Genomic DNA, 27,426 nt, shown 5'->3' with positions numbered 1-27,426 from the left:
GAGATAACTGAAGTCATGACAAAGAAAAATGAGTCAGCTGCATTGAAACTGGAGGTCATGCCCAGTTCTGTTTAGTATCATATTAATGTAACAGTGGTCAGACCTGAAATGACTGAACATTTTCATTTTCACAGCCAAACAATGTAAAACATCACAGTGCACCAAAGATTAATAAAGATTAATATTTATTATAGTTATGTGCTGAAAAGGTGAAATAAATAATGAACGCATTCACTGATATTTACATAAAATGGCCATAAACATGAAACATCCATAATGGCTCAAAGTTGGTCCCAAAACAAATAATAAAGCTGCATTCAGTCAAACGTCAACATAAATGTGAAAAAATGCAGATGACTCCACAGAGGGTGTCACAAACTTTAAATATGTGATCAGTGCATAGAAAAGCTAATGAGAACCAGCACTGCTGTGGCTGACACGCTTCTTAACACAGAAAAATAATGAAGTTTTTCACTTTAACCTCAAAGACTTTTGTCACTAATGTAGGTCTTAAAATCACAGAGAATATCTAAGTTTCTTTTTCTCTCCCACAGAAATATTATTCCAGTGTGCAGATCACATTAGTTTTTAGCCTCATGATGCCACTAAATTTGTATCGACCTCTTAACTACCAGCAGTCCCTCGTTAACCTGATTCCATTTCTGGTGTTTCTGAGGGACCTGCTGTATTCACATCCACTGCATATATTTAAAGGTAAAACCAAAGTTGATATTAGAAACTATTTCATCACTAATATATCAGAGAATTTCCCTGGGTTGGCAATACTGTAGCAGAATTCCAGTCCAGGAATATAAATATTAATCTTCTCATAGGGTCCAAAGTCTCGATTCTTTAAGCAGCACTCTCAGTGGCTGTGCTTGGCTGACTGTTTGTTTTGTGTGTCCTCTTGTGTGACAATGAAACTTTGTGCCAGAGTGAAGGCTGCCTCTTCCTTCTGTATGCGTCCCTCCTGGGACTGTTGGGAGGCCCCAGGTACTCGAAGAGCTTTTTCTGAAATACGGCTCGAAACTGCAAGACACGGATAAGAATATGGAGCTGATTAAAGGACATGTGCTTGGCTATAACTTCAGCACTGAGGGGGCACCTTATCATTTTGTGGTATATTCTTGGATTTGGATTTAAATATTGAAACCACTTTTCACTTCTTTTTGTCTGCAGGCTCGTAATAACCCAGAGCCACAGGTGGAAAAAAAATCATAAAACTATTAAACAGATCGTCCACACACTGTTGCACTTAGTGCTGATATTAAATGACAGTATTCAGTCCATCCAACCTGCACTGTGCACGTGGCCACATCCACACGTTCTCATACAAAACACAGATATGTGAGATCATTCAGTTTTGATAGCTGCTGAAATAAAACAGTTTGTTAAACTGGACTTTAGGAGGAAATTATTATTTATCATTTTTCACTATCTTTAGATATTAATTGAAAAATAATGGAAATACTTGTGCAGTACTATCATACAAATAGAGTAATAGAACCTGAAGCTTTCATCTGTTCATTACTTGACAATAAAAATAAATAAAGCACATAAAGTAAAATAAAAGAGAAGACTGTAATCCCAGACTTGGTTCAAGGATGGTCGAATGTGACCTCGTAAAGGTCAGCACAGGTCAAAGGTCAGCATGGGTCTCAGGCTCCAGGTTTGACTGCTTTCAAAATATAATGAGCCTGTTTGAGTAAAGTTATTTTCCTAATCAATCATCAGATGATGTCATATGTCAGGTATGAACCTGGGCGGCACGGTGCGCAGTGGTTAGTACCGTCACCTCAGAAGATCCCGGATTCAAGCCCACTGGCCGGCTGGCTTCCCACCACAGTCCAAAGACATGCGTGAGGTTAGGTTAACTGGTGACTGTAAACTGGCTGTAGCTGTGACTGAATGGATGTCACAGCTCTAACACACAGAGCGGCGACCTGGAGGGTATCCTCCCTCTCCCACCCTCTCCCCCAGCCCAACTGAATTGGATAAGTGGAAGATAATGGATGGATAGAAGGTATGAAGATTTTACCATTTCTGATTGTGTAGGGGTTTGTAGTGATGTGGTGGTTGTGGATGGAGAATCTGCTGTATGCTTCTGGCTCTTTGGTTTGGCACAGTACATCTCCAGATGATGAAGTTCACAGCCCACCGATCGGCAGCACAGATCCACTATCCCCTTCCCTCTGGGCCGGGCACCATAACCAGACCACAGGCCTTTACCTGCAGGAGACACGCGCATGACATCCTCTTTTAACCCTAATTAGCTCTACATTCAAAACAACAACAAAAAAATCAGTTTAATAAGAATAATAATTTTAATTACAACCATTATTTACAGTTTTTTGAAAGCGAGAACAACAAGAAGCCGTAAAACTTTCTACAGGGGCACGGTCGGGACCATCCTGACCAGCTGCATCACAGTGTGGTGTGGTGCCTGCACAGCATCTTACTGCAGGACCCTCCAGCGCATTGTGAGAAGATTTTTGTGCCCCGTCACCCAAAAAGCCCTCTGTGTTGCTGTGGACCACACCCACCCATCACACACCCTCTTCAGCCCACTGCTATCGGGGGGGTGGGGGACTGCAGAGTCTCCGGGCTGCTCTGCCCCCCTCCTTCTGCTGCCCCCTGCACACACAAGCCCCTGATCCTGATCAAAAACAATATGAAATGATAATCCCACATAGAACGGGTTTCCTACTAAACAAGGCAGATGGTTTAACAGCTGCTTAGTGTCCTTGGTAAGACCCTGAAACCACTGTCAGCATTAGTGTGTGTGAATGGATTAATAGGGAGCACTTGTAAAACACTGGCCTCAAAGGATGATCTAAAAATCAATACTTTAGCTTCACACAATCAGAAACCTTCAGCTTTCATTTCAAATCATGTTTCTTTCCTGAAGAGATGTTTGACTGTAGGCATATTCATGCTGACTTTAGCATAAACAAAACAAAGTATGCAGCATAATCACAATATAGGCCAAAATCATGTAAGACCACAGTGTTTCTGAAAGATATCTGCAGCTGCTTCTCCTCTCTCTGCACGTTTGTACTGTTCTCAGATAACACGTGTTTTATCAATAAGGCTACCACACAGAGGCACAGTGTCCTGCTGAGTATCCTGCTGTTTTGGTGGACTGCCATCAGGCTGATAGCAGACGCAGAAGGTGGCCTTGGTTAGAACAGGGCAAAGGTAAACAGGTGAAAGGGCCAGTGGGTAATTGTATGGGTAATGTGTAGTGGAAACAATTATAGTTTAATTATAATTGTCTTTAAATGCTGCAGTGCAGGCAAAATAACATCATGTTTAGCTACAATATATAAAACAATGAAATCATCTGAACTCAGCGTCTCATCTCCAAACCTGTCACTCAGAACCTGAATGAAGAAACAGCTGAAAACTCCATCGACTCATCAGACAAACATCAGAGGCAGTAAACACAGCATATTAGCATAAATCTCAGGTCAGTGTCAGACATTTAAAACTCCAGTTAAAAAACAGCTATGATACATTTAACCGAGCCACTCGTCCTGCTACATAACTATGTTTTTATTTATGATGACGTGAATGCTCAAAGGTAATTGTGTTCTGCAATAAATAAAAAATGTAATCAGTTAAATATACAGTTTGCATATCTCTGTGCATGCATGTGTGTGTGTGTGTCTGCATCAAACTCATAGTAAAGCCACAGCTTCTGCTTCAAACAGTAACATAGAAGCAGACTCACCTAAATAGATCCCACGGTCCCCACATACAAACATGAGGTCACTGAGGAGGTCAGAGCCACAGCGGAGCCGGGCTGCCTCTGCGGGGAGCGGCCAGCTCACCAGACAAACGCAGGAGTAAAACATGCAGATCTGAACACACAGCAAACGAGGGGGTCATGAGACTCTCATCCAAACCTTCATTAAAGCACTATTACATTAATATACTATACTAATATAGGGATCCACATGACACAGTTTCCTTGCTTTTTCTTTGCCCCCCCCCCCCCCCCCCCCCCAATCAAGAGCCCTCTTCAGGAATGTAAACTGGAAGGACAGATTATAATTTACCACAGAAATATCTGCACAGTCCTGGAAAAGAGAACCGGGGTAGATTTTTACCAGAATGACAGGAAGCCATTATTTTGAACATGTTCTGAAGCATAACCACATCATCTGTCCACCATGGTACGCAATTTTATGCCACTGGCATTTATGGCTGCCAGTAGAGCTGGGCCACAAGTGTTCATTGATGCTGTGACTGCTGATTTACTCTGAAGGGTCCGGGCTCTCTGCAAACTGATCAGATGGCACTTGACAGTGGAAGGGTGATAATAAAGAGTTTCTCAGGGCAAAGATACTGAATATTCTTCAGTGACCAAATCAGTGCCCTGATTTCAACCCAGTGACGCATGCTTTTCAGTTAATGAAGGCAAAGTGAACTGAAGGCAGCTGCAGGTGTGATCCATGGGTTCTAAATTTCATGCAGTCAGTGACTGTAAATGATCTTTATCCAAGTATTAAAAACTATCCTTATATTCAAAACTGTGTTAGTTTGTTCAATTAATTTTGAGCTTCTGAAAATGCAGAACTGTGCATAAAAATGCATCAATAGGTTAAACCTCGAATTAAAGATTAAAGTCTAAATTTCAATCACATTTTGATTATTTGATTTTTTTTTTTTTAACATTTATTTGTCCAGGTAAAATATTTGGAAACCAGATCTCAGATGTGACCTGATTTTGGAGCCACTGTGGTGGTGCACAGAAAACAATAAGGTCATTGTCCAGATACTTAGAACTGTATACATGGGGGGGGATCTGGATTTTGCCACATCATTTCCTGGTTTATTACTTGGATTCTTGTGCTACAATAAGGTCATATGCTTTGTCATTTGGACTCTTAAAGGCATCGTGCATCGTTGTTTGAACTGAGCGTGAAGCATTTTTATTAGGAAAAAAAAGAGTGGGAACATTATGATCTCTGATGTAATCACAATGTCACAGCAGACGTTCTGTACAGTACAGCAGATAAACTTCAGTAACTCTCCAAGTAACACACACACATCCATCTAGCAATTAGACTGTACAAAAAGGAATCAGTTATATCACAGATGATACTCTTACATGTATTGTGAAAAGCTGTCAGGAAAGCTCCAGGAGAAGCTTGAAAGTCATTTTAGAAATTGTCTGATTTAAAATGAATCAAAAATTTTCATTTCTATATTGTATTTAATCAAAGGTGAAAATGACAAATGTCCCTGGAAAGACATCTCACCTTTTACCTCACTCTAGTATTCCTACTTAATTTACTTACTACGTTACACACTAATGTTTTCCAGGAAATGCTTAATAGCTTCTAATGCAAACAACACTGAATTTAAACTCTCATTCTGATTATGGATTTGATGTTGCAGACTTTAGTGCATAATTGTCTGTTTTATACAAATGACATTTTTCTTTGTACGATTAAAACTAAAAGATGAGCAAGAATGTTGAAAACACCTCCTTTGGAATTATTGTCAGACCTACAAAATAAATAACAATAAACATATTGTTCCTGTCTGTCCCAGCTCAGAGAAGTGAAGCAAAGCCCTACCTTTAGTGCGCGTGCTCTGGCCGGGGGACGGCATGAGGAGCTCATCCTTTCTGTGTAGACCAGCTTCAGGAGACCTGCAGTCTTATAAAAGGCAGCAGAAAGGGAGGACCGCTGCAGTAAGGCTGCCTCCCTCCACCTCTCACTCAACCTCTCAGGCCACACGCACAACTCTTTATTAGAAGTTTCCTGTTATCGCTGGGATAAATGGTTCTGTTCTTCCTGACACAACGTTCATCAGAATCACAAACATGATGAAAGGTGATCAGGATGAAATCAACTGTAAAAGATGAAGGAGTGGAAGATAAGAATAATCACTCGGTCTTACTATTCATTGTGCCCAAGTAAAAAACATACATAAACATTTTGTAGTATTTTATGAGTTTTATCTCCCGACAGACGAGATCTCGATCCAGAACAGAGCAGTCCTGGGAACAGCTGAGATACTGTGATGGACCCGGAAGCTCTCAGGCCTCTGGTGGAGGACCAAAAGACCGCCTGCAGGGCGAGTGGAGAATTTTCATTTTTTTAAATCGCAAAAAGTTAGATGCTGTGTGACTGTAATGAAAACAGAATGACTTATAAAACTCATAAACTCTTTTTTTTTTTTTTTTTTTTATACAATAAAACATATGTTTAAAGTAAAAAAATGTACCATTTCAAAAAATCTAGTATCTCATTTTGAATTTCATGGCAGCACCAGCATAAAGCCGGGGCAGGACCATATTTACCGTTCTGTAACATCCCAGCTTCTTTTAGCAGCGTGAACGTCCGGGAGCTGAGGAGACTTTTTGCTGGAATTTTGGGAGAGGAATGTTGGATGGGAGCATATGTCGCTCTAAAGCATGGGCATACCTTGCATGTGCAAGTTGCTAATTTCATAGGTACTAATACAACACTATATCATCAGAGATGCAGGCTGAAGTGAGCACTGAATAAAATATGTGAATGTGGATCAAATATGGCTTTATGAGACTGTGTGTGTGTGTGTGTGTGTGTGTGTGTGTGTGTGTGTGTGTGTGTGTGTGTGTGTGTGTGTGTGTGTGTGTGTGTGTGTAAAATCCCCATTCGCCCTGTGGGTGGTCTTTGTCCACCAAGACGTGTGTTCTCCATAAACGGCACAGATGTTCCAGATGTTCCTGTATACTATGCCGGCCACTTGGTTATGGTGGTCCATGTATGTCCTGCCTGCTAGCATCGTGCACCCTGCTGTTATGTGCTGGATTGTCTCAGGGGCATCTCTGCACAGCCTGAACCTGGGGTCTTGCCTGGAGTGGTAGACCAAGCCTCTATTGATCTTATGCTCAGAGCTTGTTCCTGTGCTGCCATAATTAGCACCTCTGTGCCATCTTTCAGTCCAGCGTTGTCCAGTCATTGGTAGTATATTTCAATATTGGCCACTTCCTCTGGTGGTACATACCGTGAAGGCAGCAGGGTATCTGATAACCGGCAGCGCGTAAGTGTTGCTCTTCCCATTGAGCTGACTCCTCACTCTCTGCAGGTATTTGGCAGTTGCAGCTTTCCTAGTGGCCTCTTCATGGTTCCCATTTCACACTGAAGCATCATCAAGGTGTGATGTTTATTCACACCTGTTTCAAGGTGGATGAGGTAAAACTCATCCACATACATCAAAGTATAATTCAATTAAGTTCAATTCAATTTATATATATAGCGCCAAATCACAACAAACTGTCGCCTCAAGGCGCTTTGTATTGTGGGTAAAGACCCTACAATAATACAGAGAAAACCCAACAGTCAAAACGACCCCCTATGAGCAGCACTTGGTGACAGTGGGAAGGAAAAATCTCCTTTTCAACAGGAAGAAACCTCCAGCAGAACCAGGCTCAGGGAGGGGGGGTCATCTGCTGAGGGGGGGCTGAGGGGAGAGAAAGACATGCTGTGGAAGAGAGCCAGAGATTAATATCAATTAATGATTAAATGCAGGGTGGAGTATAAACAAAGTAAATAAGGTGAATGAAAAGAAACAGTGCATTATGGGAACCCCCCAGCAGCCTAGGCCTATAGCAGCATAACTAAGGGAGGGTTCAGGGTCACCTGATCCAGCCCTAACTATAAGCTTGATCATAAAGGAAAGTTTAAAGCCTAATCTTAAAAATAGAGAGGGTGTCTGTCTCCTGAATCCAAGCTGGAAGCTGGTTCCACAGAAGAGGGGCCTGAAAGCTGAAGGCTCTGCCTCCCATTCTACTCTTAAGTATCCGAGGAACCACAAGTAAGCCAGCAGTCTGAGAGTGAAGTGCTCTGTTGGAGTGATACATAAAACATAAAACATGACATTTTCTGTTGTCACTAGGTAGTGCTTCAGCAATCGCTAACTTTGGCATATCAATGTGTTTAGGGTGGGACTCTTATCAAACCAGTGAAGAGTAGATTTGTCTTTGAGTTAAAGCAATTTTATGCTTTATGGTGAAATGTCAAAATTTGCCATGCCACCAGGGTCATGCCCTTTGACATAAACTCAGTTTTTAAAATAAAGAAACACCAACTCCTTAAGGACCAAATTTGAGATGGTCCTGCTCAATCACCTTGAAGCTGTACCACAGGGTGTAAAACATTTCCAGGTCCCACTAGGTGGCACTACTGTTGGCAGAATTCATGTTTGGAGAAGGTGTGTGATCATTCTGAAATTGAGTCACCACTGTGAGAACAGTGGGAGCGAGCGTAGGCCAGAGCTCTCTGTAAAGCTGCTGGAAAACCACGTGGACCCGGGGCTTCATTATTTGGGGCATGCTGCAGGGCTTCATGGAATTCAGACAGTGAAAGAGGTGAAGCCAGAGCCACAACGTGTTCATCACTTAGTTTAGTTTGCTACAAAATCTTTTTATGGTAGATTCAAATGGATTAATTTGTGATGATTATAAAGCTTCATAAATGTCTTTAAAATACATATTTATTTGTTGTGAATCATAATAATATCCCCAGTCGAAACAGATTTTTTTTCTTTATTTAGCTTTAACTGGTTAGTAAGGAATTTTCTGAATGAATGTTTAAAGTTCTCCAAACAGCCTTTACACTAGAAATTGTGTTGTCTTATAAATTATTTCATTTCATGCCAGTTTTAATTTTCTTAGATTGCTAATTGTTTTTGTGGTGAGGCAATTTCTAATTATTTGATATTTTTTTTGTTTTAATTCTAATACAAGTGTGTTTTTTCTTTTGTGAGCAGTAAGATATTATTTTGCCCAGCATCCAAAGAACGTATGGTGATGCTCCAGGCATGTCATCATTTTCTAAATATGTTGCCCATTACTTTTTGAAATAATTAATGAAATCTTGTTTTTTAAGTAATGATGTATTAAATCTCCAGCTCTTAATTGGTGGCTTGACTCTTTTCTGTCTCACAGAGATGGTTCATGATCACTGATGGTGATAGGATGAATCTGAGTGTCTGTGATATCCATCATCATGGAAAAGTAGTCTCAATGTGGGTGGGGTGAAGTGACCGCTAGGCATCACATCGCTCATACTACAAATCCCACTACGCACTGCAACAGCTGTCCTGTGCACTAACCCGTTTTCCTGTGTTGCCAATGACACATTGATCAGTGATCAGCTGATAAAAACATCGGTCAGCACTTTTTACAGCGATATTTAAGCTGCCTGACCCCCAAAAATGGCCAAATGAAAAGTGGACTTTAGAAACAGGAGGGAGGCAGAGGACCTGACATCAGAGGTAAACCCGTGTAACTCTTTTCCCTGCGATGTGCAGGGAAAAGAGCGGATTGGTGGGACGGATACGGGAGAAGATGCAGAGGGAGACCTGCACAGGTGAGCTGACAGTGCATCACTGCGTCACACAGCAGGAAACGCTGCAGCAAAATCCTGAAGACACAACGTGTCATAAGCACTGCAACACAGACGGAGAACTTTATAAGCGCTTTGAGTGCTCAGAGTAGAAAAGTGCTATATAAGAACTAGTTGATTTACCATAAAAGGCAAAGGTTTAAATCACCGCAGTTTCACTCTTTCTGGAGGAAAAAGCTTCTGAATTTGGTGACGTGGTGTGGTCACACAGGAGCGATGAGCTGCCTGAGGAAATCCGTCAGTTCATGGAAAGTAAGAAAGAAATGGAATAAGAGAGAAACTAAATAACTTGTTGTTTCTTGTTTATGGACCTTTTGTTGATATCACATCAAAAAAGAAATCTGGAAATTTTCATCAGCTTGAAATGTTCTCCTTTTCCCCAGTGTTATTTTTGAAGAAAAATATTATCTTATTTAATGTGTTGAGGAAAAAGTCGCTGTATTATGGCTTTTCAAATCCATATTGCTGATTATGAATATTTTCAGTAAACATTAATCCTGTTTGGCCCGTTCTATGACTGAGATTGACACCCCTGGTGTAGTGGCTGCATTGGTTCTCAAGTGTAGAGGTCTGGGCATCCCTCAGTGCATTGCATTGCATGAACTATGTTCCTGAGCATGTGCGTGGGAGGTTTGTCCTTGGAATGAACCAGTTTTTGTCTAAGAGTGTGGCTGGACCAACCAACTAGGGAGAACCTAGTTGGTGTCTGACCTTCTTCTTATGCATATTCACTGATCTGATAAAGACCCCGCTGGGATAACCACATATTTCAGAGCTTTCTTTGCATGTGTGTGTTTTCCTTTTCTTTCTCTTCTGCCTTTGTTGGAACATTCTCCACCAAGTGTTGAGGGTCCTGATAACCCCCACACTGGGTTGTGGGAGTCAAAGAGAGACCACACTGGTCTGTGGACTTCCAGTTGCCTCAATGTCGAGGCTTCCATCTTCCTCAGTGAGCACAGTCCGGGAACTGTGACCTGTTATCCTTGGTATCCTCCCAGGTGAGCGTAATGTTTTTATCACTGGGTTGATAAATCCAGTGAAGTCTTGGGTTTTGATTTTGACCCAGGTGTCAGCCACATATCTGTACCACTGCATTGGTACTATCCCTTTGAAGGAGCCAAGAGCTTTACTTTCCATTTCCTCCACGTAAAGGTTGGCTACAATGGGGAGCCCATGGCGCGTGCATGCTTTTGTCTGTAAATGGACTAGTTCTTATATGGCACTTTTCTACTCTGTTTGAGCACTCAAAGAGCTTATACGACATGTTTACATTTACCCCAATCATACAAGCACTTCCATGATTAACTAAGCTAAGCTTTTATTATCTAACATTCACACACATTCACACTCCAATGGTTGTGTCGGAGAGCAACTTGGGGTTAAGTATCTTGCCCAAGGATACATTGGCATGCAGCCTGGACTAGCCAGGAATCAACTGCAGACCTTCTGATCAGTTCTACCTCCTGAGCTACAGCCACCCCTCTGTTGTGTTTGAAACATGTGGTAGTAACAGTATGCTAATCTGATCAGGGGTAGAGTTGTTTTCTGGCCATCTTCACTGACTAGATATACAAGTGAAAAACCACATCAGAGTACACAATGGTTTCCTCTGGATTCAGCCTAAGTTTGCAGAACTTGCACCTAAAGGACAAAGGACACACGCCAGTGTTCACATTTTGAACCAGAAAAACAGATGGCTTAAAAGAGGAGTAAATCTATGACTATGTCCACTGTGAACGACCATCATTGAACAGACTTACGACACCAGCTGTCAGCCACCTACAGCCATGACCGAAAATGTTGGCACCGCTTAAGTATTTCTCCCACACATCTTTTGTTATTTGCCAAAATTCATATAATTTTACGCAAAACTCAAAAAAAATGGGCCAGATAAAATTACTGGCACCGGTTGCACACCCTTTGGAAAAAATAACTGAAATCAACCGCTTCCTATAACCATCAAGAAGCTTCTTCCACCTCTCAACTGGAATTTTGGACCACTCTTCTTTTGCAAGCTGCTTCTCCCAACATTTAAGATCTATCCACAGGTGTTCAATGGGATTTAGATCCGGACTCATTGCTGGCAGGTGACTCTCCAGCACTTTGTTTTCATCCATTTCTTTGTGCTTTTTGAAGTATGTTTGGGGTCATTGTCCTGCTGGATGCAAACCCAGCTTTCTGACACTGGGCCCTACATTGCGACCCAAAATCCTTTGGTAATCTTCAGATTTCATGATGCCTTGCGCACAGTCAAGGAATCCAGTGCCAGAGGCAGCAAAACAACCCCAAAACATCTTTGAACCTCCACCATATTTCACTGTAGGTACTGTGTTCTCTCCTTTGTTGGCCTCGTTCTGTATTCGGTAAACAGTAGAATGATGTGCTTTACCAATAAGCTCTATCTTGATCTCATCTGTCCACAAGACATTGTCCCAGAAGGATTTTGGCTTACTCACACACATTTTGGCAAACTGCAGTCTAGCTCTGTATGTCTCTGTGTCAGCAGTGGGGTCCTGCTGGGTCTGCTGCCACAGCATTTCCTTTCATTCAAATGTTGACGGATAGTTGGCGCTGACACTGATGCAGCCTGAGCCTGCAGGACAGCTTGAACTTCTCTAGAACTTGATTGGGGCTGCTTATCCACCATCCGGACTATCATGTGCTGCAACCTTTCATCAATCTTCCTCTTCCGTCCACGTCCAGGGAGATCAGCTACAGTGCTGTGGGCCGTAACCTTATGATTGGCCACTTCAAATATCTTTATAGAACTGTGATGTTATATTTGTTGTGATTTCTGCAGCCTTCTGAGCCAGATTTCTGTTTAAAAAGACATTTTTAATGTCAATGACAGTTTTTGCCTTGATAAAAAACGAATATATAGTCACTTTGCCAAAAACTGAGTGCAGCTTCTACCTTGTGATAGAAATGCTGTTTCTCACTCAAAATGACCTGATATTCATGAGAGATATGTTTGACACGTTTCACAGGTTATAGGTCAACAAGTGATTTACAGCCATTTAAATACGAGCAATCATTTTTTGGCAAATACCGAAAATCACTTTTTGGCACAACACCAGCTCCTCAGTGCAGCCAGAAAATGCTTGAAGTCACATGGTCCAATTTTGCATGTCTAGGGACATGGAGGCATTTACGGGAACTGGGAAGTCACCAGCCCTGTAGAAAAACTGCTTTCTTGCAAACATATTTATTCAAACAAAAACACATCTATAGAACTTGATTTGAAACAGAAAAGAACAAAAACCTGTCCTAAAGTAGATGTGTTCATGTTAAACTTTTTTAATCGTTCAGGGAAACAAAGTAGATAGGTCAGTGTGAACGCAGTAGCTACATCAGAATGCAAAGTCCTGCATTTCCTGTTATACAATGACATAAGAGTGGAAAATCTCAGGCACAGATATATAAGTCAAATCTGAGCAAAAATAACAATCTTCCAACAACCATTTCAGCTCCAGGTCACCAAATAAGAAGCACTCCAAGAGCACAAACCTCCACCAAAAGGAGCTCACCCTCTGGACTTTTAACGGAAGAGCACTGTATTTTGAATATATTAACTTTGTTCTTTTTTCTTTTTAAATGTACTTTAATAAATTTGTAAATCATATAAGGATAGCATGACAGATGCCTAATTTGATTACACAAACATTGTGTGGGAATAAGTAATGGATAATAGGTACTGATTTGTAATTAACTGGACATGAATAACTTGAGTTTATATTACACTACAGTATATTTCTAAGTAGGCAGCTCATAATATGCACCACTTGGACCCACTAATATTGGATTCAAATGTGGATTCATTCTTTTTCTACTGACAGTACTATCTTTAAAGATTGCTTTTTAGGGTCAACATGAAAGAAAGGCAGATGTGAAAATTAAATGGGAGATCAGATGTGACATTTGGATATAAACTATAATGTGATATTTAGAATCTCCATATACCAGTATAATGTGTGCTCCAACTATCAGGGGATCACACTCTTCAGCCTCGCCGGTAAGGTCTAAGCCAGGGTGCTGGAAAGGAGGGTCCATCCATTAGTCGAATCTCAGATCCAAGAGGAACAATGCGGTTTCATCCTGGTCATGGGACGCTGGACGTCATCCTCTCGAGGATATTCGAGTGTGCGTGGGAGTTTGCCCGTTCATTCAATATGTGTTTTGTGCACTTGGAGAAGACATTCGACTGCGTCCCTCTGGGTATGCTGTGGGAGGTGCTGTGGGAGTATGGGGTGTCTGGCCCATTCTTGTGGGCCATTCAGTCTCTGTACAACTGCAACAATTGGCAATTGGTCTGTATTGCTGGCAATAAGTCGGACTTGTTTCCTGTGGATGTTGGACTTCGCCAGGGCTGCCCACCGATTCTGTTCATAATTTTTATGGACAGAATTTCTAGGCGTACACAGGTGGCAGAAGGCTCCCACCTTGGTGGCCTCAGAATCTCATCTCTGCTCTTTGTGGATGGTGCGGTCCTGTTGGCTTCATCAGGTGGTGGCACTCCAGCTCACAGTGGAACGGTTCGCAGAGAATTAGCACCTCTAAGTCTGAGGCCATGGTCCTCAGCCAGAAAAGGGTGGAGTGCCCACTGCAGCTCTGGGACAAGTTGCTGCCAAAGGTGGAGGAGTTTAAGTGGGTCTTGTTCACGAGTGATGGGAGAGGGAAGCGGGAGATTGACAGACGGATTGAGGCTGCGTCTGCAGTGAAACGGACGCTGCGCCGGTCTGTTGTGGTAAAGAGGGAGCTGAGTGCTGAAACTCTCACCTAGAATGAGATCGACAATACAAGCAGCAGAAATGAGCCTCCTCTGAAGGGTGGCTGGCCTCTCCCTTAGAGACAGGGTGAAGAGTGCAGCCATTCGGGAGGGGCTCAGAGTGCAGCTGCTCCTCTACATTAAAAGGAGCCAGTTGAGGTGGTTCAGGTATCTGACGAGGATGATGCACCTCTTGACTGAGGTGTTCTGGGCATGTCCTCCATGGAGGAGGGCCCAGGGCAGACCCAGGACACACTGGAGAGATTATATCTCTCAGCTGGCCTGGGAATGCCTTGGGTCCTCCCCCCCCTGGATGAGCTGGCTGGGGAGAGGGAGGTCTGGGCTTTTCTGCTCAGGCTGCTGCCCTTGTGACCCAGATAAGCAGAAAATGGATGGATGGTTTTAAAGATAAGATTGATCATATGATGATAAGTTTGATCTTATTTAACCTTGAAGAAGAGTTCATTAGTCCAAAGTAACATATTTAGAATCCCCATATATTGTTCCTATATGCCTATATGTTGTCAATATAAAACAGTAAGAAAAACCGTTTTAAATATCTCCATATAGCATTCTCACTTTGACCTTCAGATCAATCTGTTGTAGTTTTGAAGTTATAAGGCTTTTGTCAATTTGTAAGCGATAAAGCATTACAGTTGACCTTGAAACCTTGGTGAACGCAAGCCAAATTTTAATGGATTGCTAACATGACCCCAGTTATGGACTGGTTTTTACATAATGCTTTTCTACTCTACTTTGAGCACTCAAAGTGCTTAATACAACATACCTCATTCACCCATTCATGCACATTCATACTTAGCATTCAGTATCTTCCCGAGGATACTTTGGTATGGAGACTGGAGCAGCCAGGGATTTAACCATGAACCTTCCAAATAGTAGGTGGCCCGCTCTACCTCCTGAGCTACAGCCACCCCAGTCCACACCCTAGAAACTTTCATCAGAATTAATTCAAAACTTTTCATGCAATTGTGTTTACAGACAGAATGGCACGCATGCACATGCATGCTACCAAAAACGCACTTGTTGGACGTAATACTGATCATAAAACAATGTTTTTTTTTCCCATTAGTCTGACTAGTGTTAGTCAAGTTATAAAACACACAAATATTAGTCAGATTTGCTGTGTGGATCTTTATGGTTTGGAAAAATTTAAACAGAAAAGTCGCACTAGTCACCAGTGAAGGTGACAATAGTTTACACATCACATGACTAACACATGAAACGTACATATCACAGTGCACTTCAAGGTGATGGGGAGTACTACTGTACTAAAAAGTATAAAAAGGCTCAAACTGTTCTTTGAGTTTTTATTTAAAAGTCGGGGGGGGGGGGGGGGGGTATTGTGGAAAAGGGAAATAACATTTGCTAACCTTATAACATCATACATTTTGTATTTTAACAAGAACTATTTGGCTTCACTTTGCAAATGGGATCAACCTTGTCAAATTAAGTGACCTAATCAAATTATAGCCTGCTTTGCTATCAGATTTTATTAAAACAGATTATTTTTGACAAAAGTTAACACAGCAAAAGCATCCAAATAATCAAGACATATTTCTGTAATCTGGGCCTAATCAGAAGAGAATGTCACCACTACAATGTCTGGCTTTGTTTTTGGAAGACTGCAAAAATAATTTGTGAAAATACAAAGAAAAACCATCACCAAACACTTAAGTCCATGTTAACTAATGTGCATGTGTTTCAAATCAAACTGTTCACGGAGAGCAAAAGTATACAACAAAATGTGAAGCTCTACAATCCTTTCATGAAAAAAAAAAAGGCTTTCTAGCTAATTTTAGGGAGCTTTATGAAAGCAGGTTAAGAGCAGCTTCATTCTGTCTAAGTTTGGCTCTCATTTGAGCAATTCTCTCCTCCTCTGCCAACTCATTAAAGTCACAGTTCATCTGTAGTGATGTGGAGGCAGCAGCTGCACTCAGGTGCTCCATCCTGCCACTGCTACTCTGGTCAACTTCCCTGATGTCCATCTGTCGGTTATTGTCTGTATCATTGTTCTCATGGGGGCCCTGAGATTCGTCAGCACCCAATTCCTGCATCTCATATTCACCACTGTCAGACACCTTCTCCTGCTCCACAGGAGGCTGAAAGCAAGTTGTCTTCGGGGATGCATCTGAGAGCTGCTCTCCTCTAGAATCTTGAGGATGCTGGCTGCCCACTTCTTGCTCACTCTCAATGGGCTTTGGGTGAACATCTTTTCTCCTATGCATATCATCCTTCTTGTTTTCTCTATACATTCCTTTACATATGTTGATCTTCTTCTTGGGCCTGTTGTCATTCACCGTCTCCTGAAAGATGTACAAAATAGTCAAATAAACCTCACACAGAATTAGAATTCATAGTAATACTACATGACCAAAAAACAAAACAGAAAAAAAAAAAAACATAACCCAGAGGGTTTCAAGAGCTGCTATTCTGTCATTTCAGTTTTGCCTGGTCTGTTGGTTAATATAAATATTATAAAGATAAAGTCATCTTTACCTTCTATGTATAGTCAATGAGCAGCTAACAAAAACAAATCCATATTAAATCAAGATTCAAGATCTTACTTGATCTGCTGGTGGCATGATGTTTGGCATTCTAATGCGTTTCTATTTTTCTGTGGAAATTTGAAAATTTCTTAGCCTATTAAATTTGCTTTCGGTATACCCCAAGGCTTTAATTGTTGCCAAAACAGCCCTGATCCATCGAGGCATGGACTCCGCTAGACCCCTGAAGCTGTGCTGTGGTATGGCAGAAAAAAAAGATGTTCGCAACAGATCCTTAAAGTCATCTCTGAAAGGGGCTACAGCCATCAGGGAATAGCATTTCCATGAAATGGGGTATACAGTCTGCAATAATGCTTAGGTACGTGGTACATATATAGATATGTATGATATGATCAGGGAGGCTGTTCCTCTCAATCACGCTCCTCCAGGTTTCACCATCGTCGCCCATGTCAACGTTGAAGTCTCCCAGTAGGATGACGGAGTGGAGCAGTGGAGATGTGTTCACTGGAGTTTACGTTTCTCTCTCTGGCAATCTGATGGACAGGTCTGGGTTTGGTGGTTGCCATGAGAACGGTACTTGTCTGACTGCACTGTGCCAAGGGGGGATTATGGTGTGGGGTTGTTTATCAGGAGTTGGGCTTGGCCCTTTAATTCGATTGAAAGAAACTCCTAATGCTTTAGCATACCAAGACATCTGGTACAATTTCATGCTCCCAACTTCGTGGGAACCATTTGGGGTTGGATGGCCACATTCTGTTCCAACGTGACTGCACACCAGTGCACAAAGCAGGGCCATAAAGACGTGGATGAGCCAATTTGGTGTGGAAGAACTTAACTGGCCTGCACAGAGTCCTGACCTTAACCTGATAGAAAACCTGTGGGATGAATTAGAGCAGAGACTGCAAGCCAGGCCTTCTTATCTAACATTAATGTCTGACCTCACAGATGTGCTTCTGGAGAAATGGTCAAAAGTTCTCATAAACACTCCTAAACCTGTGGAAAGCCTTCCCAGAAGAGCTGAAGCTTTCATAGCTGCAAAGGGTGGGCCCGGCATAATATTAAACCCTATGAATTAAGAATGGGATTTTACTGAAGTTCATGTGTGCGCAAAGGCAAACAAGTGAATACTTTTGGCAATAGTGTATTTAGCTAGTATCGCTCAACCTTATACACTAGCTCAGGCTCCTTCCCCACCAGAGAGGTGACGTTCTATGTCTCAGTAGCCAGCCTCGATAGCAGGGGATCTGTCCGCCAGGGTCTCCACCCCACAAACATTGTACCCAGCCCCTATAACGCCTCCTGGAGGTGGTGGGCCTACATGTCTCCTCTTCCAGCTTCGCCCGGCCCACGGGCCAAGGACCCGAGCCACCATCTTTCAAGCACCCGTCCCAGGCCTGGCTCCAAGGTGGGACACTGGTAACTCTAACCTGGGCAGGGTCAACTGTTCCCTTGATCTTTCTTCCATAGTGGTTGTCTGAACCACTATGTATTTTGGGGTCAACTTGAAAGATTGGCAGATATGAAATGCAAACCAAACCAGCAACATGTTTGTTAGATCCCATTCCTACTAGACTGTTCAAAGAAGTCTTTCCAATTATTGATGCTTCAATCTTAAAAATGATCAATCAGTCTTTATTAGTTGGCTGTGTACCACAGACCTTCAAGGTGGCTGTAATTAAACCTCTACTTAAAAAGCCATCACTGACCCAGCTGTCTTAGCTAATTATAGGCCAATCTCCAACCTTCCTTTTCTCTCAAAGATTTTTGAAAGAGTAGTTGTAAAACAGCTAACTGATCATCTGCAGAGGAACGGTTTATTTGAAGAGTTTCAGTCAGGTTTCAGAATTCATCACAGTACAGAAACAGCATTAGTGAAGGTTACCAATGATCTTCTTAGAGCCTCTGACAGTGGACTCATCTCTGTTCTTGTCCTGTTGGACCTCAGTGCAGCTTTTGATACTGTTGACCATAACATTTTATTACAGAGATTAGAGCTTGCTATAGGTATTAAAGGTACTGCACTCCAGTGGTTTGAATCATATTTATCTCATAGACTCCAATTTGTTCATGTAAATGGGGAGTCTTCTTCTCACACTAAGGTTAATTATGGAGTTCCACAGGGTTCTGTGCTAGGACCAATTTTATTTACATTATACATGCTTCCCTTAGGCAGTATTATTAGAAAGCACTGCATCAATTTTCATTGTTATGCAGATGATACTCAGCTTTACCTATCAATGAAGCCAGATGACACACATCAATTAGTTAAACTGCAGGAATGTCTTAAAGATATTAAGGCCTGGATGACCTCTAATTTCCTGCTTCTAAATTCAGATAAAACTGAAATTCTTGTTCTCGGCCCCACAAATCTTAGAAACATGGTGTCTAACCAGATACTTACTCTGGATGGCATTACTTTGGCCTCCAGTAACACTGTGAGAAATCTTGGAGTCATTTCTGACCAGGATATGTCCTTCAATGCACATATTAAACAAATATGCAGGACCGCTTTTTTGCATTTGCACAATATTTCTACAATTAGAAACATCCTTTCTCAGAGTGATGCTGAAAAGCTAATTCATGCATTTATTACTTCTAGGGTGGACTATTGTAATTCATTATTATCAGGCTGTCCTAAAAGCTCCCTGAAAAGCCTTCAGCTGATCCAAAATGCTGCAGCTAGAGTACTGACAGGGACTAGAAAGAGAGAGCAGATTTCTCCCATATTGGCTTCTCTTCATTGGCTCCCTGTTAAATCTAGAATAGAATTTAAAATTCTTCCCCTCACATACAAGGTCTTGAATAATCAGGCACCATCTTATCTCAAAGACCTCATAGTATCATATCACCCCAACAGAGCACTTCACTCTCAGACTGCTGGCTTACTTGTGGTTCCTAGGATACTTAAGAGTAGAATGGGAGGCAGAGCCTTCAGCTTTCAGGCCCCTCTTCTGTGGAACCAGCTTCCAGCTTGGATTCAGGAGACAGACACCCTCTCTATTTTTAAGATTAGGCTTAAAACTTTCCTTTATGATAAAGCTTATAGTTAGGGCTGGATCAGGTGACCCTGAACCATCCCTTAGTTATGCTGCTATAGGCCTAGTCTGCTGGGAGGTTCCCATAATGCACTGTTTCTCATTCACCTTATTTACTTTGTTTATACTCCACTCTGCATTTAATCATTAATTGATATTAATCTCTGGCTCTCTTCCACAGCATGTCTTTTCTCTCTCCTCAGCCCAACCGGTCGCGGCAGATGACCCCCCCTCCCTGAGCCTGGTTCTGATGGAGGTTTCTTCCTGTTAAAAGGGAGGTTTTCCTTCCCACTGTCACCAAGTGCTGCTCATAGGGGGTCGTTTTGACTGTTGGGTTTTCTCTGTATTATTGTAGGGTCTTTACCCACAATACAAAGCGCCTTGAGGCGACAGTTTGTTGTGATTTGGCGCTATATAAATAAAATTGAATTGAATTGAAATGTAAAAGTGAGATCCAAGGTCAAATGTGACCTAATACTTGGATACAAACTATAGTGTGATATTAAGAATTTCCATATACCAATATTATTTCCCCAAATACCAGCACTGTTACCTGTTGCCAATACAAAGGTATTAGTAGTCTAAGCAGTGAGGATAAGACAATTTATGAAAATTTTATACAGTGCATTATATATGTTGACAATACACACCACACATGTAAGAATCATAGTTATAAAGCTTTTTTTCAATTTTTTAACAAATCATAAAGCTGACCTTGAAGACCTCTGTGGATGTAAATTTTAATGGATTGTTAACATGCCCCCACTCTGTACCCCTACAAAGGTTTTGTCAGAATTCATTCAAACTTTTCAAGCTATTGTGTTTACAGACAGAATGACACACGTACATGCAAATGCTATCAAAAACATATCCACCTTGGCAGAGGTAATTAGCAGCCTCAGCCCTTATCTGAAACGTGTTGAATTCAGGCAGTGGCATTTAGCTATACACTCATCGATGCTGCACTGGTGCCTGCTGGGACAGCGTGTCAGCACAACCAGATTTGCTCAAAGGGAGCCTCCTAATAAATGTATGTCTATAAGAATCTTAGAACATATAGCTTAAAATGTTGATTTTCTTTAATGACTCTTTTTTTATGTGAATCGTTCCACTGTGTGCTAAAAATGACTATTACTATGCTCTTTCAGTGTTCTACTGTAAAAAGTGACTATAAAATGCAAAAACTTGTAGAATTACTATTTTAAGTTCTGTTCTGTCAAAATCTGAACCAGATTAATATGGATAAAATGTATACATTTATCCATATTAATTATTTACAATAATTGATAAAAAAAAATCATATTTTTATCCATATTAACCAGCTCCAGTGACAGTATGCTAAATAAGATAGGCGACATGGTTAGGATTATCTGCAAAGCAACTGTGTGTTAAAATAATTCAAGTTGGCCTTTCCACACAGCAATAAAACCCCACAATGTGTACATATGGCCTTGGAAATGCCAGCATGACTGTTACCTAACACTTTTTAACAGGTCTTTATAGCTTAAGAAAACAAAGTTATGTTACCTTTTTCTGTTTTTTTGATGACAAGTGTGACGTTGAAGGAGTGGCAGACTGGGAAATTGTCTGTGGTCCACGCTGACCATGGCTACGACCAGGCATTCTGATGGACAAATAAACTTGCCCACGATAGATGACAACAGCATCTTTATTGGTCTGCGGTGCAGAGTCTTGAGGGAACAAAGAAGTTTGACATGTAGGTGCCCTGGGCGTGGTGCCCTTCAGCACCTCATAAGCTGCACGGTTTGAAGAAACAAAAGACATTCGAAAGGGACCCCGTGCAGCCCGCAGCTCTGTGCCCAGCGCTGAGGTCATGTTATCTATTGCACTTCCTGTGTGTAAATTCGGTCTCTGGCCTTTCTTCCGTACCATCACTGGACAAATCCATATGCCTTCTGGAGAGTCTGCAAGACTCCTGGAGGCATTAATAAGGGGGAGGCCCATTCTTCTGAGCACTGAGTTTGGTAAGCTCCACAGAGGAATGTTTTTCACCTCAGCCTCCTCAGGGATGAAGATTTCCAGACTGTTGAGGACATCCATTGTCTGTGGACACATAAAAATAATTAATGGCTGGATTACTTAAAACAATTTTTCTATTAATCATTTAGTAAACTGACACAAAAAGGCAATCAATTAATGGAAAGAAAAATCAGATGATGTAAACAGCTACTGACTGCAGTTTGATGCAAAACAATGAACAGTTATAAGCTCCACTTCAACATACAGAAGATAACAATCACAGAGGACATTTCTTCTGGACTGAGTACTTTGAGGTAAAAGTAGGGTAAATGTGAGTATCAAAGTTTTATGATACACATTTTTACTTAAAATAAAATACTTATAATACTACTTTCACCTTGTGGCATTAGTACTTATGAAAATGTATTTATGCAAATGATGAGAATACTTCCTCTAGCACTCTGTCTTCTGCTGATGCATACTTCCTTTCAAAGCACTTTAATAACCATATTTGTTTAAAAAGATGTGAGAAAGGTCTAAGACGAAACAATCGCAGGCTGTTACCCGTGTGTAGGGATCACTACATCACTACATCACCGCATGGCAATAAAAACCTTCTGATTCTGATTCTAACGCGCTAAACATTAACTCCACACTAATTCGACCCGTTTCTACCTGTAAAACGGCGCACATGCCTGCAGCACTTCCAGCTTTGTCTTTTTTTTTTAAAGATAGGAACCATTCTGTCGGATGATTTCAGGAAGGGCTTTGTAAACGAGGGCGAATCTTAGCTAGCTAATTAGTACATTTGTTGCCAAACAAGCTAGGCAACACCTGGATATCGTGCCGCAACTAATATTAGTAAAAACACGTTCGACGGAGACTAGAAACCAACTCAAACTACCGGCCTAATGCTAAAATGTTGTGGCGGGTTTTCAGTGTCAATATCACAGACACACGTCCAAACCATTACCAGTAACACTTTAACGAAACACTAGCTCATACCTTAGTGCAGCGATCCTGTCCGCGTTTAAATACCGTCACGATTTGTTACATTTTTACGTCCTCAAACAGGCGTTCTTCCGGCCCGAGTTTCAGAATAAAACTTTCAATTAGCCAAACTGCTACTTTAACCACAACCACTTGGTCAGTCGAGCTGAAAATGCTTAAAAAACACAGGTCGTACATAAACGACAGAGAAATATTCTGACCGTCGCGTTACAATTGCACGTTTGACAGCTTGCTGAAAACAAAAGGGAAAGTAAGAATCTGTGCCATTACCCTTGCTACCCTTCTTCAGACAGTCAGTGTATTGTTTAGCTGCTTCTGGTTATGTAAACCGATTAGTTGTTGTTGTTGAATTTTCGCGGATTGTTTGAAGCTGTAGGGTTGCACCTTTGTTCCGTTTTCGTTTTATCTAACAGTAATAGGGCGTGGAGACGCAGAGCTTCCGGTTTAAAAAAACAACCTGGATTATACTTTCACAGACATACATACATATATATATCTATGTATACTTTGAGTGTCAGTGAATCCACTAGCGATTGCAAGCCGATGAAGCCAAATATGATCAAACCCGCCATGCAAAGGAGCGACGTAATAATCATGTAATAATTATGTGTTAAATAATATAGGACGCCAGAAAATGTGGCGAATTATACACTACCGAATGGCGTTTTTTAATGTCGAGCAGTTTCTCTTTTCAAGATTTCAGGTCAAAAAGAAGAATATCATGTTTTTCACTGGCTTTCCAGATTTCACCACCCTTTAAGCCGTGTTTGCTTAAAGGGCGTGTTTCGTTACAGGCAACAGCAGCGGATATGGAATAGATGGAATCAGGACAGCGCAAGCTGATGAAGGGATTCAGAGGCATTTCTAAACGGGCTTTAATTAACCTTTTTAAATTAACCTTTTTTTTTTTTCGTTTTCTGTGTGAGGCAAAAAATTCCTGAACAGGACCTTGCAGTGCACTTCAGTGTATCATAGTCAGGATCTGTGTAACCTGGGCAAAGTTTCTTTAATGTTAGGATCACTTCCATTCTGGGCTTCAAGAAAAACTAAATAACTTTATGCCTCCTTGTTTCACAAACACTTCCATTTATTAGAGTTATATTATAGTTGAGCAGGATATGTCCTTCAATGCACATATTAAACAAATATGTAGGACCGCTTTTTTGCATTTGTGCAATATTTCTAAAATTAGAAACATCCTTTCTCAGAGTGATGCTGAAAAGCTAATTCATGCATTTATTACTTCTAGGCTGGACTATTGTAATTCATTATTATCAGGCTGTCCTAAAAGCTCCCTGAAAAGCCTTCAGCTGATCCAAAATGCTGCAGCTAGAGTACTGACAGGGACTAGAAAGAGAGAGCAGATTTCTCCCATATTGGCTTCTCTTCATTGGCTCCCTGTTAAATCTAGAATAGAATTTAAAATTCTTCTCCTCACCTACAAGGTCTTGAATAATCAGGCACCATCTTATCTCAAAGACCTCATAGTACCATATCACCCCAACAGAGCACTTCGCCAGTGGCGGCGCCAGGGGGTGCTATAGCTCCCCCTGGAAAAGTCATAGCACCCCCAAGAAAATAACTTGTGTCTGTGTGTGTTGAGAACTGAAAGATCTTTCATAGCACCCTCAGTAAAATGCTTTGCCCCCCGTTAGCACCTGCAGAAAAATATTTCTGGAGCCGCCACTGCACTTCTCTCTCAGACTGCTGGCTTACTTGTGGTTCCTAGGATACTTAAGAGTAGAATGGGAGGCAGAGCCTTCAGCTTTCAGGCCCCTCTTCTGTGGAACCAGCTTCCAGCTTGGATTCAGGAGACAGACACCCTCTCTATTTTTAAGATTAGGCTTAAAACTTTCCTTTATGATCAAGCTTATAGTTAGGGCTGGATCAGGTGACCCTGAACCCTCCCTTAGTTATGCTGCTATAGGCCTAGGCTGCTGGGGGGGGGGCGGTTCCCTTTAATGCACTCTTTCTTTTCATTCACCTCTTGTTACTCTGTTTTTGCTTCACTCTGCATTTAATCATTAGTTATTATTAATCTATGTCCCCCCCCCCCCCCCCCCCCCCGAGCCTGGTTCTGCTGGAGGTTTCTTCCTGTTAAAAAGGGAGTTTTTCCTTCCCACTGTCACCAAGTGCTGCTCATAGGGGGTCGTTTGGACTGTTGGGTTTTCTCTGTATTATTTTTGGATCTTTACCTACAATATAAACAGCCTTGTTTGTTGTGACTTGGCGCTGTATAAATAAAATTGAATTGAATTAAATTAGACTGGGCGTGATTGGGAGGAACAGTCTGCATGATCTGAACCTGAATCAACCTATTTTGATATTTTAAAATAGGTCAAAGATAATTATGACATAATATACAAAATCTAACATTTTTGTTCATCAAGCAGTTTGCAGCAGCAGACTAAAATCTTCAGTTCAGTGAAAATTAATTATTCTCTACAGAAGAATATGATATGAATACTGTATTTCATCTTGTAGTGGCTGAGCTTTCTTTCCCTCAGCTGCTGGAGGTAACTGTCCCTTTCGCATTCCTGCTTTTCTTGGACTTTGATCGGCTCAGCATTTCCTGTATCTGTTTCATATAAAAAGTTCTTTGGTGTTTGAGTGAACAAAACGTTTTGATAACAAGGCTTTAACTGTGAAACATTTGCAGAATTATACTGTCCAGTACAGTATAAATACAGGATGTATGACTATCCATGGTTCTGACATCCACCCTTTGACAACTAATTACTCATTTATTTGTGAGAGAGAGAGAGTAACAAAACTACAGTAAAGTAAGGAACTGTTACAGAATAAAGTGAACACAGACTTTCAGATGGCTTTATAAATGTAGTAAAAACAGCAGCAAATATTAAAGCGGCCCAGTAAATTGTAGTGGACATAATAACACTTAAAACACATTACATCACTTTATTTGCCAGTGCAGAGTTCAAATAAACATTAGAGAGCAGATGAATCAGTCTGTTAGAGATGGTGTTCTGCTCTGTAAGTGGTGCAGAGGGTGATTATCCATGACAGTTTGTTCAGTGAAAGTCTCTCCACCACAGCTCCAGAAGTGTTCAGTTTGCAGCTGATCTCAGAGCCAGCGTTGCCCTCCTGGCCTTTGTGTCATAAACCCTGCAACTTTATATTAAAACAAAAAGGCAGAAAACATAAGCTTGTTCACAGCTTGACTGCAAGTTTTTTGCAGCAGAGAGCTTTACGCTCCTCCTGAGTGCGACGTGTCACCTAGTGACATCTTTGAGTAATGTCCTAGGACGGTAACAAGAATGGTCATTGAGTCAGTACTGAAAAAACACAATAAAAAAGGGTAAAAAAAAAAAACACTGGGTGTCCATGTTTTAACTTATTTACAACATGAACTGTTAAAAAAAAAAGATGTCCCATCTGGTTGTTTATAGGGATGATAACTGATAATATTTTATTGATAGAAATGCTGTTATGGGATCTGCTTATAAATCTGGTTGTTTTTTGACTCCCTCATTGATTCTTGACCCAGTTTTTTATGAGGAAACAGCAACACCTACACAGATTTTCAATGCCACTGCAACTTATTACCTAAAATCCCAAACAGACTACTGCCTAATGCTAGATGTAGCAGCCATCGCTCAGTCAACATCTAAAATGGAGGAAAGTTAAAGAATTTTTGTACGGCATTCATTTTCATTCAGGCTTTCTTAGTCAGATAAAATGTTTAAGCATCTGTACAGATGAGCTTCTTGGTTGGGAAACAGGAGGAACAGGACTCGCGTTGCGGCTGGCTCAGGTGGTAAAGCGGGTCATCGAGTGGTTCATCTACCAAATCAGAAGGTCAGTGGATCAATCCTTGGCCCCTCCAGTGTTTGGGCAAGAGTTGACCCCAAATCATTTATGTGAATGTTCGATAAAAAGAGCTGTATGATTGGGTGAAGGAGACCTGCAGTAGAAAGCATATACAGACATGGATAAAATTGTTGGCACCCTTCTGTTAAAGAAAGAAACACCTGCAATGGAGCCTATCCCGGCTGTCACAGGGCGAGAGGCAGCGTGCACCCTGGACAGGTCGCCGGGCTGACAGACAGATGTCTGATTTTCATTAGTTAATCTTCATTACATTTTTATTTATTATTACTTTTGTCACTTTCAAATTATTTCAGTAACCATTGTGCATTTTTTTTCTTTAACAATTTTGTTCGTATGTATATAAGTCCATCAAATATTTGGCACAGACAGCATGTTGTTGGCGTTTCCACCCCACTTGATACAATCATGTTACAGACATTACAACGTTTATCATCTTTCATCATGAATCAATGATTTGGAGTTCTTTGTCCTTTTATATGGCAGCACTAGACACACAAGTATGACACTGTTGATTTGCAATCAGTGTGCACTGCCAGCAGCTGCAGGCATTGATAAAGGAATCAATCAGCTCAGACACATATGATTCTGATACGGTGGAAAATTTGGAACTGGTTCTCACTGGTCGTCACTTTTTCCGTCATTCAGTAACAGCAAGCAAACACTGTTTTCAGTATCCTGCCTCTATAGTTTTCTCATCCACTTAATTTAAACTCCAGTCACCCAATCACACAGGAAGAAGTGCAGACCATATTAATTCACAGCAGATTTACCTTGCTGAAAGGTGACTGTGTATGCGCGTCAGTGTTTGCTTATGCGTTTGATGTTTTTAAAGCATAAAGCAAATAAAAGTG

General features: G+C 41.2%; 2 protein-coding genes across 5 annotated transcripts; both read right to left on the bottom strand.

Annotated features, from left to right (window-relative positions):
* Positions 1-205: 205 nt before the first annotated feature.
* Positions 206-11,869, bottom strand: igf3 (insulin-like growth factor 3). Its single transcript, XM_030732650.1, has 5 exons — positions 11,735-11,869; positions 5,589-5,669; positions 3,734-3,863; positions 2,039-2,229; positions 206-1,029 (listed from the first exon to the last, which is right to left on the bottom strand). The coding sequence occupies exons 1-5, from the start codon at positions 11,867-11,869 to the stop codon at positions 853-855; spliced, it is 714 nt and encodes a 237-aa protein (XP_030588510.1). The 3' UTR covers positions 206-852.
* Positions 11,870-15,490: 3,621 nt separating this feature from the next.
* LOC115783277 (uncharacterized) lies at positions 15,491-23,494 on the bottom strand. Of its 4 annotated transcripts, none has more exons than XM_030734029.1 (3): positions 22,388-22,435; positions 21,260-21,796; positions 15,491-16,496 (listed from the first exon to the last, which is right to left on the bottom strand). In XM_030734029.1, the coding sequence occupies exons 1-3, from the start codon at positions 22,403-22,405 to the stop codon at positions 15,999-16,001; spliced, it is 1,053 nt and encodes a 350-aa protein (XP_030589889.1). In that variant the 5' UTR covers positions 22,406-22,435; the 3' UTR covers positions 15,491-15,998. The 4 variants fall into 4 exon arrangements, with proteins under 4 accessions (XP_030589889.1, XP_030589892.1, XP_030589890.1 ...); XM_030734032.1 differs by lacking the exon at positions 22,388-22,435 and adding an exon at positions 23,379-23,494 and having other exon boundaries at positions 15,493-16,496; XM_030734030.1 differs by lacking the exon at positions 22,388-22,435 and adding an exon at positions 22,994-23,126 and having other exon boundaries at positions 15,494-16,496.
* Between the last annotated feature and the right edge of the window lie 3,932 nt (positions 23,495-27,426).

This window comes from Archocentrus centrarchus, chromosome 7, assembly GCF_007364275.1.
Source record: "Archocentrus centrarchus isolate MPI-CPG fArcCen1 chromosome 7, fArcCen1, whole genome shotgun sequence".
Lineage (NCBI taxonomy): Eukaryota > Metazoa > Chordata > Actinopteri > Cichliformes > Cichlidae > Archocentrus > Archocentrus centrarchus.
Note: the sequence above shows the minus strand (reverse complement) of the source record. Positions and strands in the feature narration are given on the sequence as shown.

Coding starts and splice junctions, on each gene's coding strand:
- LOC115783277 (XM_030734029.1), bottom strand. Junction 16,497..21,259: donor CATCAAAAAAACAGAAAAAG/GTAACATAACTT, acceptor TACATCTTTCAG/GAGACGGTGAATGACAACAG.
- igf3 (XM_030732650.1), bottom strand. CDS start 11,869: ATGTGTGTGAGTAAGCCAAAATCCTTCTGGGACAATGTCTTGTGGACA. Junction 5,670..11,734: donor CCAACAAAGGAGAGAACACA/GTACCTACAGTG, acceptor GCCTTTTATAAG/ACTGCAGGTCTCCTGAAGCT. Junction 2,230..3,733: donor GGACCGTGGGATCTATTTAG/GTGAGTCTGCTT, acceptor TGTCTCCTGCAG/GTAAAGGCCTGTGGTCTGGT.